This window comes from Protobothrops mucrosquamatus, unplaced genomic scaffold (genome assembly GCF_001527695.2).
Source record: "Protobothrops mucrosquamatus isolate PMUCROS unplaced genomic scaffold, P.Mucros_1.0 scaffold2111, whole genome shotgun sequence".
Classification (NCBI taxonomy): Eukaryota; Metazoa; Chordata; class Lepidosauria; order Squamata; family Viperidae; genus Protobothrops; species Protobothrops mucrosquamatus.
Genome location: NW_015388212.1, coordinates 75641 through 89518, shown reverse-complemented (window position 1 = coordinate 89518; position 13878 = coordinate 75641). Strand labels below are relative to the sequence as shown.

Sequence of the window (13878 nt, the reverse complement as noted above, 5' to 3'; positions counted from 1 at the left end):
GAGTGAAACAGCTCATGAGTTTTCTAACAGTTTAATCACTGTGCATGCTACTAAGAACTTTCCAATTTACGAAACTTCCCATGTGACCAAATGTGAGCTCCCTGCATTTAAACTTTTAAAAATCTACCCATATGACCTGACAATGTTTTTTAATATTTATTTTTCAACTGGGTATCTGAATGGAATATACTTAGAGCAGACTTCTTGAAAATCAATGAGAAGTCAGCTAGTCATCAACAAACTAGGGTTTGATTTCTAAGGTTGTCTAAGGTTAGAGTCATTCCATTGATTTTATTTTTTAAATATGCCATACATTTATTTATAAAAATAGAGAAAGGTGGAAATGGCTAAATGAATTTCCATGTTAATGTGAAAGCATATGCATTGTGATTCTGTTGAAGTTTATATTCTGTAAAGTCCTAGTAACTTCTTTGTTTAAACTCAAGATAATTCACTGTGGTACTTATTATAAGCCCTATTAGCCCCAATCTAATTCAACGGTTAGAATTACTAGAATGACAGCAGGCTTGCTGTTATCCTGATTCCCATCAAAAGCAATGAAATGGAAAGCCAACCCCAGAAGCGAATAGTCTACACTACTTTTGTTATCTGTCCACATCTTTTGCAATGATAACCTTCCAGAATTTGAAACTGAAGAGGGGCTAAACATCAGGTGGTCCACAAAGTATCGTCAGTGACAGCTCAGTCAGCTCGTGTGACTCTAATCACTTGGAAGATTAGCATACCCAAGTAGGACTCATATATTTAGCAAAACCATATGTACACTGCTTCAGATGTCCACAATATTTGATGTTGGAAGTAAACAATTGGGGGGGGGGGCTGTATTTGGCACTGAGAACATGCTGTGTATGTTTCCAGTGATGGCTGCTGCTGGGGATTGCTTGATCAGTGTGGTAATCACATGATGGATGTGGTAATCACAAAACACTGATTTACTGGAGAGCAAACTAATGACCTTGCTTCTCCACCACCTGAGGTTACTTTTGCCATCTTTCTGGGCACCTGGGCATGATTCCAAATAAAGCACTGGATTAAAACCACTTGCTATTTATTATTATTTAATTCAATAGGGGGCCTAGAGACATTTGTATACACTAGGATGATATTGAAGACTACGTCAGAGATTATCACATTGCTTTCTATTTAATAATTCTTCTTTTAATTAAAATAATATAAAATCAAGCAGAGCTGCAAGTCTGAAGCATTAGTGCTCAGAAATACTGTGGTGACTTCCCTGATGTACCAATCTTTCACTTTCTCTGTGAGAATCTTCCACAATGTATTGATGTTCAAAATGCACTATATATGTTCTTTTGGCAGTGGTTGTCTGATTGTCTAGAAATTGAATTCTGTCTTGTCCGTTTCTCCACCCCTTTTTCCATTTGGAATTATATGTGATAAAATCCTTAGAGAGGCTACAAAGCCAAGATGCCCTTGAGTTGAGCTCAGTTCTGATGATTACATGGATCATCCATGATACTTTCTAGGCAACAATATGGAGGATATCTCTTCTTGTCTTTTTCTTAAAACAATAAACAATGTTTTCATTCAGAATAAGTTTAGGAGCACAGTGGTTCACGTGGTTAGGATGCTGGGTTGGAAGTTAGCAAGCTCACAAGGTGAGGTTTGCTCTAGCTCCTGCTGGGGACATGAAAGGAGCCCTCAACTAGGCATTCCTCAAGCATCCAAATATAAATCACATGACCCTGGGCATGCTGCAATGGTCATAAGTGTGAAAAATGGTCATAAGTCATTTCAGTGCAATTGCAACTTTGAACAGGTTTTTTTTTTTTTTTTGGTCATCAAGTTTTTGACACCTTGCTAGGTGGTACTTGAATATTGCCATATCCTAAAAGTGATACAATCGATGAAAAGGTTGAAAAGCCCTGTTCTAGTCTGCAGCTCTTCCTCCTGTCTCCCAAGATCATTTGCACATACCATTACACAACTTCAGGTAATACTGTTTTCTGTTACAAGTCTTTCTATCACTGTAAAACCTCTCTGATTGTCCTCACTTCCCAATCTAAAAGACCAAATGGGAGAAGTTTCTTCTTGTTTTCTTCCCTTGGAATGTCTCTCAAATATAGCAAGACAGGAAGGGCTCAGACTTCTGGAAAAAGGATTGTACATCGAAAGAGTTACACGTGCCCTGAATAATTTAATTATAAGCTGCCTTGAAGGTGTTTTTTTTAAAAAAAAAGAAAAACAGGATACAAATATTTTAAACAAATAAATGAATTTACACCGATGAGAGTTTCTCCAAATGTCTCTTCTTGTTTGAAAACAATTTGCTTTTGTCAAATTGTAGATCAATTAAAAATGCTGAAGAATTTTTCAAAATGGCACTGGTGCAACTTCTGCATAAGCTTCCTCATAATGAAATACTCAAAGAGACATCTAAGCAGCTTGTGGTATCACTCAGTTTCTGCAGACTACAGCCTACTAGTCATAGTGGTGTATTACAGACATAATTCTCAACTGATTGTACTGGTGAGAATTATAGTCCATCATATCAGGAGAGTATCAAATTACAACAGTTTGCTTTTGTGTTTGCAGCATGCCCAGAAAGAATATATTCAATTAAGAAAATGGAGATAATTCTATATTATTTTCTACTTCATGCAGAAAAAAGAAATGTTTGGATCTCTTCCTTTAAACGTGCATGAAATGCTCAGAGGTCTCACAATCTAGAAAAGCACTTCTAATTTCCAAGCAGCTTAGGACCATGTTCTCTTAGAAATGCTGCCGGCAAGCAAAATTGACTTTCTATGCATAACCTTGACATCACAGACCCTTGGCAACAAACTCATCCATTTTCCCCTCCTGAAAAACCCCCCCACACAAATCTCTGCTCTTTTGCAAAGTTATATATTTTCTTGTTTCCTGAAGCCCCAGGGTTTTGAATTAATTGCACACAGTTTCTCATAAAGCTGGCAAATTATAGGAGAGGTCCTTTGGAAATATCACACAAAGCAGCAGTGCTTAATTTTTATGCATTGTGGTACTCCAGGGAAAGCAATATCATAAATTGTTGTTTTGCTAAATTGCCTTCAAATTAAAGGCTTCCACAGTATAGTAACTTAACTCATGAGAATAGCTTTGGAGATCTATGTCAATATCCTGTTTAACTAAGTATTCTGAGTCCAATGGGGCCATATCTGGATTCTTCTGGATTTTTCAGCACTGAAGCTCCCATACTATTTGCTCTTCCTTAGTTATTGTCTTGAAATGCTCCTGGAGTATATATGTCTCACTGGCTTGTGTAATAAAAATGGAAGTTGGACATAAATACCACTTGAGACTCTCCACTAAGTTTGTGAACAGGGAAATTAGCTGAATGATTTCTCCAACGTTCTCTAGAAGGGTTGGATTTTCCCCTTATCAAGCCCATAACAAGAAGCAATTCTTCCAGTAATTCCAATAATTTCCCACAACATTTACCATGAAATAAGAGGTCATTATAGTCACAAAAGTTAATCTTTCCCAGGCTGCAGGTTGCAGATGTGTTGGTGTAGGAGATGACCAGGCTGAGCCAGAGAGAGGGGTCAAATGCATCATTAGTCATGAATCCCTTCACGCCCACAAGAGATCTAAGTCCAGCCTACCTTGAATTTCTTTTATCCTTATCAACCACCAATTTCCTTTGGCTGTTAGTAGTTCAGATTCTTGTAGCGAGCTTAAGCTTGCAATAAATGTTTATACTCATTTGAACTGCCTGGATCTCCTGATTTCCCTGGTACTTGACAGTTGGATCACAATTCCGTTCATCCACATTGTCCAAGAGGAAGACTCCATCTCCTCAGTGACAATAGCAATAGCAAAACAAAAACTGTCCTCTGAAATTTTTCACCAAATGTATGGGCAGAGAAATTTTTTCTTTAAATTTCTCCAAAGAATTTTTCATCAACTTATCAAAGTCATAACTCACTTTTTAATAATCATATTTAGCATTACTATATGGGAAAAATACTATACTTTTTTTGTTTTGCTGGAACTTAATGGAAGTGTGGGAGACAAGGTCAACCTGGGGAAGTAGTCCAGATAGAAGCACACTCAGAAGTATTAGCTCTGTCCTTATTGTAAGATTACATTCACAGAATCTTTGAAGATTGAAATTACATCTGCCCCCCCCCTCACCTATACAGTCCAGGAAACTGGGGAGAGTTCCTTATGATACATTTGTCAAATCCCCATTTCTCTTGCCAGCTCAGGTGCCTTTTATCTGCCTACTTTGCAGTTCTTTCTCTTATCTCCCAAGGTCATTCTCACATAAGTTACAGTCATTGAGACGGATAAAGAGAGAATGATGCAACGAAAGACAAGAAAGTCACAGTTCCTTGTAACTCAGAATTTCTCCTCTCCTTTGGAATAAATTCTAAAGCAAACCCTCTGACCAAACAGGAGGACAACTGCAGGAAAAGGCAGAAGAATTTCTCTGCCCGTTCATAATAGAAATCCATAAAGTAAAAAAAGAAAAAAGTGCAGAAAACTAAATAGCAGCTGGGTTTTTTTTCCCCAGTAAGATGTTTTCTCAGGTTTCAACATGCCTTGAAATGTGTATTATGAGAAGCAGAGTGTCATTACTGTGACACTAATATAATTACCTGGCTCATAAGAATTCTGTCTACAGACAGCTGCTAATTGGCATGTTTATTTTTAAAATAAATTTCTAGCTGCAAACAACTAAAGCATAAATCTCATTTTTGGGTTGCTTGATCAACTGCTTTCCCTTCTGGAGTATCTATCACAATTTATTATATTTGTATTCTAATATACAGTCATAGGAAGGTATTTCTCACATACATGTCACTCAACAATTCTGTATGGTGGGTTGATATTACGGGATTGGGAAAAGTAAGCTGGTATGTCCACATTTCCTCTTTTCCGATTGTAAGTGACCCAGAGTCATGTGACAAAGATGGGCAGCACATATATCTAATAAATAAGTAAATAAAAGTTCTACAGTGAAGAACAATGTTGCTTCCTTAAACAATGTTTTCAGTCTGAGTAAGATACTGAGGATATTCCAACAATTTGCTTCTATTCTGAAAAGAAGCTACAGAACCTACATTTTTCTTCTTTTTATGAGCCTTTAATCCCTTGTTTTGGGGTGGAGTCACGACAACTGAGTGGAGCTGAGCATTTACTGGCCAGATACCATTCCTGATGCCTATGCAGAGTTCACAGTAGATATTTTTTTTAATGCCTGGATAGAGAAACATCTGCCGCTGCCTAGGATTGAACTTTCAGCCTTCCGAGTAGGACGGGAGTATCTTCATCTCTAGGCCATTGTGCCACTCCCACAGAGCCTACATTATCCACCAGATAATCATGCTGAGCACCTGACTGATTATGTGCTGTCAGGTTGGTGTTGACTCATAGATAGATTTTCTCTATTATGATAATATGTCCTTAACCTGGCCCTTCACTTCTTCCAACAATGCACCCTTTTTCACTGTAACTGAGCCCACAACCCTTGCTGCTGAAATTCCCTTTCCTCCCAACTTTCCCAGCATTAGATTATTTCTGTGGAGATCCAGATCTTCACACAGTGTATTCAAAATATAATAATTTGTTGAGCCCTATCTGCATCCGAGGGGCCATCTTTGGCCAGTCACATCCTCCTGACCCATTAGAGCCAGGAGGAAAAGAATGTTGCAGGTCCCATCCCTTAAGGAGGCTCATCTGGCAGGACCCAGAAGAAGGGCCTTCTCCATTGTGGCTCCCTCCCTCTGGAATATCCCTTCTGAAATTAGACTGGCCCCCACTTTGATAGTCTTTTGGAAGGCCCTGAAGGCCCAGAAGGGTTTGCCAATGGGCAGGGGGGGGGAATCCAGAGTGCGATGGAGCCTATCAAATGGCTCATTTAATTGTGTGCTGTCACTGGGGGTATGTGTGTTATTTTTTATTTTTATTTTTTTTCTTCATTGTGTTTTTACTATTTGTAAGCTGCCTAGAGTCATTGTGAGTGAATAGGCAGCTATATAAATTTTCTAAATAAATAAATGACCTGTGTGTGTTTTGCTTAGCTTCAGGAGCTTCAACACTTGAAGTCATTTTCCTCCCCACCTTTGACTTCAAATGAGATCATGTTGGAACTGAATAAGAGTGTCACTTTCACAGTATTTTTTGAGGGGGGGAAGGGAAATCTATGTCGCTGCCTTCACCTGATTATTCTAGCCCCAAATGTATAGTATTCCAATATATGTTATTAAAATGAAGAGTAGTGAATTTTAATTAAAGTTTTCCTCTTCTGCTGATTTCATCATAAATGATCATATTACATATTCCCCAAAGGAAAGTAGTATTCATTATCTTAATTTGGAAGTTTATTATTCTTTCTTCCTTCCCCAATCATTTCTTGTACTCTACTGCAGTCCTTTGTTTCCTCTCCAGCCACCATCATGTTACTCACCACCAGGGAATAGTAAATCTTGAATCCTGGTTTAGCCACAAAGAAGTCATCTGATTTGAAGGTGATCTTCAGCTGGTTTGTCTTTGATGTAATTTTGGGAGGAACTTCTTTATATCCACACCACCGTCCTCGGATGAGAGTGCTAATTTCGGAAATATCCTCCACTTCCACAAAATCATATCTGGAGGGAAGGTGATAGATTATCAATCTTGCAGAGAAATGTAATTTACACAGTGATGCAAGGCAGCAGATGAGAGTGAACATTTGACATTTTAACGATCCTTTTATTTAAAAAATTAATGGGAAATCTGGGATTCTAGAAAGCCAAAATCAGCCTCTAGCAATAGCACTTAGACTTATACACCACTTCATAGTGCTTTACAGCCCTCTCTAAGCGGTTTACAGAATCAGCATATTGCTCCTAACAAGCTGGCTTCTCATTTTGCCAACCTCAGAAGGATGGAAGGATGAGTCAACTTTGAGTGGGTCAGGATCGAACTCCTGGCAATGGGCAGAGATAGCCTGCAATACTGTATTCTAATTACTGCACCACCATGACTCCTGAAGCTTCTAGCATCATCTTTAATGAGACATCATCATCATCTTTTGTTCTGAAGCATCAGTCAGTTCCATGTTGGCACTGGAAATCACAGGGACATTTTTAGAAAATAAAAATAATGACTACAGCCCAACTTCAAAAGTCTGCTCAGTTCTCTGGGAAGTTGATGGTGGGATTTTCAGACAGTGTCGATAATATACTTTTACGATAGTCAAGAATGTCAGCAAGGACTGTGATATGGATGCTATTGTATATCTTGGCACTAACGATCTGTCCCCAAAAGATGTATTCTCTGTGCAGAATGATTTCCAGTGTTTGGGGTAGGAACTTAGCAGGATAGGTTGTAGGCTTGCTTTTTCAGAGGTTTTAACCAGTGTATAAGGAACAAAATGGAAAAGGCCACCGTATAGCAGAATTCAATATGTGACTAAAGGAGTGGTGTAAAGGGAAACACTTTGCTTATATTAGTCACAATGTCTGCAGCTGGTCCAATGAAAAAGTGGAAAGGGACTGAGTTACTTGGCAATAAATTCATAGATTTTCTGGAGAATATTTAAACTGAACAATGGGGACAGTGAGTTAATTGATACAGAACATTCCTGTCCCCGGCAATCTACAAATTATAGGGTTATCAGTGCATGTAATATAGAGGTGTGTGTGGACAAGAATATCAACCTAGCTGTCAAGCAAAATCAAGCTTTTAATAGTGAGTGCCACACCAAGTGCACTAATCAAACAGGTGGTAAGAAAATAGGGGAAATCAGGAACAAAAAAAAGGTTATGTAGAAAGTAAATGCAAGGTTGGTCATAAAGGACTCAAATGTCTATACACTAACACACAGAGTATGAGCAATAAACAGGGTGAACTAGAAATTCAGGTAAATGAGGGAAGATATGATATTGTTGCCATTACGGAAACTTGGTGGGATGAAACCCCAAAATGGAACACATAGCTAGAGGGATTTAAATTATTTAAAAGAAACAGACCAAATAAAAGAGGAGGTGGAGTTGCTCTCTATATAAGAAATAACTACATCTCCACAGAAATAGAGCACAACAATGACGAAAACTGTCTTGAATGCATTTGGGTCAATATAAAGGGGAAAAAATGACATTGCATAGGTGTATACTATAGGCCACCCAACCAGAGGAAATAGATGAACTTTTTGCTAATCAATTAACTAAGGTATGTAAGAAGCACATCACAATAGTAATGGGAGACTTTAATCACCCTGACATCAACTGGGAGACAAACTCTGCACCAAGTGGAAGATCAAACAGATTCCTGACAAACCTAGCAGACAACTTTGTATCCCAAAAAGTAGAGAAGGGAACCAGGGTATCAGCCATATTGGATTTAATTCTCACTAACAGAGATGAAATGATAGAAGGCGTTGAACCCACAGGAACCTTTGGGGGGGGGAGTGGTCATGCAATATTGGAATTCAACATTATGCAAGCACAAGCAATAGAACACAGTAAAACTAGAATCTTGGACTTTAAGAGAGCTAATTTCAATAAAGTTAGAGAGAGCTTTGGAAGGATTCAATAGATGAGAATCCTCAAGGGGAAAACAACTCAAGAAGCTTGAAAAATTTTGAAAAGTGAGATTATAAAAGCCCAGTCTAGCACAATACTAATGAAGAAGAAAAATAACAGCTCTCAAAAGAAACCAGCATGGCTGCATAAAGAACCCTCTGATAAACTGAAAAACAAAAAGGACAAGCATAAAAAGTGGAAAGAGGGGCACATAACTAAGGCAGAATATCAGCAAATAGCCTGAGCCTGAAAAGATGAAGTGAGGAAAGCTAAGGCTCAAAATGAACTAAGGCTTGCGACAAAAGTAAAAAAAATAACAAAAAAGCTTCTGTCAACATGTAAAAAACAAGAAAAAAGTTAAGGAAATGATTGGTCCATTAGTGGGAGAAAGTGGAAAGACAGTGACAAGCAACAGGAACAAAGCAGAACTAAACTCATTTTTTGCATGCGTCTTTACACAAAGGGAAAAAACAGTCCAACCTATCAAAAACAGTATTGTAAAAAACAGATTAGAAACACAAGTTAAGATAGGCAAAAAAAATGGTAAGTGAGCACCTGTCCACCCTAGCCGAGTTCAAATCACCAGGACCAGATGGATTACACCCCAAGATTCTGAAGGAACTGGCAGATGTGATCTCAGAGCCACTGAACTATATTTTTCAAAGATCCTGGAGCACTGGGGAACTACCAGAGGACTGGAAAAGAGCTGATGTAGTTCCAATCTTCAAAAAAGGGGAAAAAATGGATCCAGGAAACTACGACCTATCAGCCTGACCTCAATACCTGGAAAGATTCTGGAAAAGATAATCAAGCAATGAATCAGCGAACACCTAGAGGCAAACAAAGTCATTACTAAAAGCCAACATGGGTTTGTCAAAAACAGTTCATGCCAGACAAATCTTATTGCATTCTTTGACCAGGTGACAAAATTAGTGGACCAGAGGAATGCTGTGGATATAATAAGGCATTTGATAAAGTAGACCACAACCTACTACTTGATAACATAGAAAAATGTGGATTAGACAGCGTCACCACCAGATAGATTTGTAGCTGGCTGACTGGCCATACTCGGCATGTAGTCCTTAATGGAACTGCATCTACATGGAGGGAAGTGTGTAGTGGAGTGCCCCGGGGCTCTGTTCTGGGCCCAGTGCTCTTCAATATCTTTATCAATGATTTGGATGAGGGGATAGATGGGGAACACATTAAATTTACAGATGACACCAAGCTGCCAAAAAAGCCAACACACTGCTAGGCTGCATTAACAGAGGGATAGACTCAAGATCACGTGAAGTGTTAATAACACTTTAAGATGCCTTGGGAAGGCCACACTTGGAATACTGCATCCAGTTTTGGTCACCACGATGTAAAAAAGATGTTGAGACTCTAGAAAGAGTAGAGAGAAGAGCAACAAAGATGATCAGGGGACTGGAGGCTAAAAAATATAAGGAACGGTTGCTGGAATTGGGCATGTCTAGTTTAATGAAGAGAAGGACGAGGGGTGACATGATAGCAGTGTTCCAATATCTCAGGGGCTGCCACAAAGAAGAGGGAGTCAAGCTATTTTTTAAAGCACCTGAAGACACAACAAGTAGCAATGGATGGAAACTAACCAAAGAGAGAAGCAACCTAGAACAAAGGAGAAATTTCCTGATAGAACAATTAATCAGTGGAACAATCTTCCTCCAGAAGCTGTGAATGCTCCAACACTGGAAGTTTTTAAGAAGAGACTGGACAGCCATTTGTCTGAAATGGTATACAGTAGGGTTTCCTGCCTGAGCAGGGGATTGGACTAGATGACCTCCAAGGTCCCTTCCAACTTTATTATTATTATTATTATTATTATTGTTGTTGTTGTTATTGTTATTATTATTGTTGTTGTTGTTGTTGTTGTTATTATTATTATTATTATTATTATTATTATTATTATTATTATTATTATTATTATTATTATTATTATTATCTTATTGACATAGCATTGGATAAAATTCACCCATATACTTTGAATGCAAAAGAGGTATTAAATAGAAAACTTGGAATATAGTTCCTTTGTGTTCTCCAATCATATTTTTATTCATATAAACATTACATGTGCTGCATAAAAATAATCATTGTTCATACCTTATATCATTTCTCATCCACAGTTTGCTTTCTCAGCTGCTTCACAGAAATAAAATACATTTGATAATATGTAGTATAAAAGAGCAAAACTGGGATCCCATTTCAAAAAATAGGCTAGTCCAGGATAAAGAAGTGGGTGAGATCCAGAGTCTAAGTGAACATCTAATTAAATTTAACTTTAATTCAAAAGTACATTTTACCTTGATAATGCAGTTTCTGCCCACCTTTTTAATTAATGGTCTCATTTATGAAAAGAGATATATTTCTATTTCTTTGCAAAGTAGTTTGCAACACTATAAAACCTGCAAACACTTCATAATTGATAGAGATGAGGAAAGCAAGACTACAAAATAAAATAAAAAATGAATGCATGAAAAGACAAGAATTAGTTAGAAATAATGGCTGGGAAATGTCATTAGGCAAATTAAATCTCTCTCCCCTCCCCCTTCTGCTACATTTAAAACCACAACTGTTTAGCTACTGGTGGAGGGACTTTGCAATTCCACCCGATGTTGAGCAGGCATCGGTGGAAATTGTTTGATATACAATTTCCTTCAGCTTGGGTGAGCATCTCAAATCTTCCATCAATAAGAAAACAAGTTTGGTCAGACTGCAGTTCTTAATTTTTTAAAACATCTCTATGAAACTTGGCTAATTTAATGTTGCCTGCCTTGAAGTTGTTCTACCAAGTGAGCAATCATGAACCACACTGGATCTCCTCAGTGCTTTGATTGGCTTACCTGCAGATGTCATTTTCTGGTTCCTCCAGTCCAAACTGATGATCAAAGACCAGCTGTATTCTAGCATTTCCTGGTGAACGTAGCTTCCATGTCAGCAAGAGATTCCTGGGATAATTGTGTGGGAAACGAGGGCTCTGGATGTAGCCATTTTCCCAAACGTGGATGGTCTCCTCTTTCTTATATAAGGCTGTGAGATGATTAGTCTCTGTTAATAATCACAAAGAGGAGTTATCAATATTCAAAACTTTAAACATTTAAAAATGATGATAGACAGATAGATAGATGATAGATAGATAAATAAACAGATACAGAGATAATGAGAGAGATAAAGATAGATGATAGACAGGTAGATGATAGATAGGTACAGAGATAGAGAGTGAGAGAGATAAAGATAGGAGATAGATGGATAGATAGATAGATAGATAGATAGATAGATAGATAGATAATGATATATAAAGAGATAGAGTGAGAGAGATAAAGATAGATACAGAGAGAGAGTGAGAGAGAAAGATAGATGATAGAGAGATAGATATAGAATATTTGTTGCACACTGTATCAATGAAATGAAGCATACTATCTTTTGTGTGTGCATCTTCAAGTCAGTTTTGGATTCCTGGCAACAGCTTGGACTAGTCCCTGCAGTTTTCTGGGCAAGGCCTTTCAGAAGTCTGCTTCTTGGGTCTGTGAGAGAGGGACTGGCCCAAGGTCCTTCATGTGGCTTTGTGTGCCTTAACCACTACACCAAATTGGTTCTCCTATAGTATTTTTTTAGAAATCAGAAAAGGATCTGCCTGTTGCCTGTGTATATGTGTGAGATTCAGATATTCAAATACTGTTAAAACTGTTAAAATTATTTTTATAATTTAATAATTATTTTACAATGGATGAGGTACTATGAAGTGAAATAAAACCAGGAATTGTATGGATGTATGTTCTGGAATACATTTTCTACCAATCTTTAACTCTGGCCGTTGCCACTTTTCATCGATTCTGTTTGTATAACACACTTAGCTAGATCAATATTGGGGTAAACACCTTGGGCAGACACTATTGCTCAATCAGCAATGGGGCACCAGAAGGGTTATTTTTAATTGAAAACAGGATATTTAGTTCTCTATGAGAAGACTAGATATGTAAAATGTGCCACATAATTGGGGTTGCATATTCCCATGAAATGGCTAAGTGGGCTTAACTCTATTGAAGACTGAATTCTTTCAGGCTAAATTCAACCATCTGGAAATTAAATTCAACTTACTCAAGTTTCCACAACATACTATTTCCCTTTTGACCCAGTAAAGCATATTGTGGGAACAGAGATATAAACCAGCTGAAAAAAGCTCCCCATTTGTAGAACTCAGTGCCTTCCCCACCCCCAGCATTTACCAAAAATATTTCTTACCAATTTTCCCCTGCTCTCATCAAAACTTCTAACTTCTCAACATTCCTGAAAAATGATTCAAGAAAATGTTGGAGCTGAGGTGGTATTTAAAGGAAAGGATGGAAGCACTTCAGCTCCCATATGCCTCCTCTTTCCATCCTCATCCTTAATATAAATATAAGCTGAAAAAATGTCAGCCCTGATCCTTCAGAAAAAGGTTTCATATTTTCTGGAAGTACCCAAGAAACCAAACTCTTGAGTCCTTAATTCCTCAGATGTTAGGCACTACTGACTTTGATCAAGTCAGACCATTTAATCCATCTAAGTTAAGGTTGCTGACACTAACCTATGGAGATATTCTAGAGACTTGAAATTTTTCCTATCTCCTGAATATATCCTTTTTAATTGCCAATGCCAATGATAGACCCAGGAGCTTTCTATGTTCTACAACTTATCAATAATTTTTCTAACCCACCACCCTGGCAGCTTAATCCATGATAAGTTATGATTAGCTGGACGTGTTTCCCAAGTGTTTACAACAGCACTCTTCTCTCCAATGACAGCTAAATGAATACCTTTGGGATGGTCAGAAAAAGATTGGGATACACATCACCTCCTGTCCTTTTCCTTCAGCATTGTTCTTGAATTTTTCCTAAAGACTTTTAAGATGTCATGGAACTTTTTGTTGTTGCTTCTAAAAGTTTTCCCATGTCATGAGTCAGTGCCAGTTTGATTCAACTGACATCTGTCTGCTAAGCAACTTCCCACTATTGTTTGCTCAGTGACAATAGTTGGAAATTTCCCCTGCCATCTCACAATCCACAAAAGAGATGGTCAATGAATGGATATTTCAGGTCAGTCCATGCACTCATAAGTGATGTCACAGAACTTCACAATTGGACACAATTCAGTGCACATCTGTATTCTAAATTATCTTCCTCCCAGGTGTAACCACGAGAAAAGATCTTAATACAATGATATTTTAGTGTCTTAAAATTGTTAACTTCAAATGCTACCATTTCCCCCCAAAGTTCTGATTGACCTTACCAAGATTTTAATGCAGGATATATTTTTACAAAATTATCATTTTCATCCTCATGTTGAA

The 13878-nt window shown here is 37.8% G+C and overlaps 1 protein-coding gene across 1 annotated transcript in view; it reads right to left on the bottom strand.

Moving 5' to 3' along the window:
* PDGFD (platelet derived growth factor D) overlaps window positions 1–13878 on the bottom strand; it is a 128698-nt gene that overhangs the window by 47983 nt on the left and 66837 nt on the right. Inside the window, exons 2-3 of the mRNA XM_015824090.1 lie at window positions 11396–11600; window positions 6437–6617 (exon numbers count right to left, since the gene is read on the bottom strand). Of these exons, the coding sequence (XP_015679576.1) occupies window positions 6437–6617; window positions 11396–11600 (386 nt within the window). The remainder of the gene's footprint in view (window positions 1–6436; window positions 6618–11395; window positions 11601–13878) is intronic.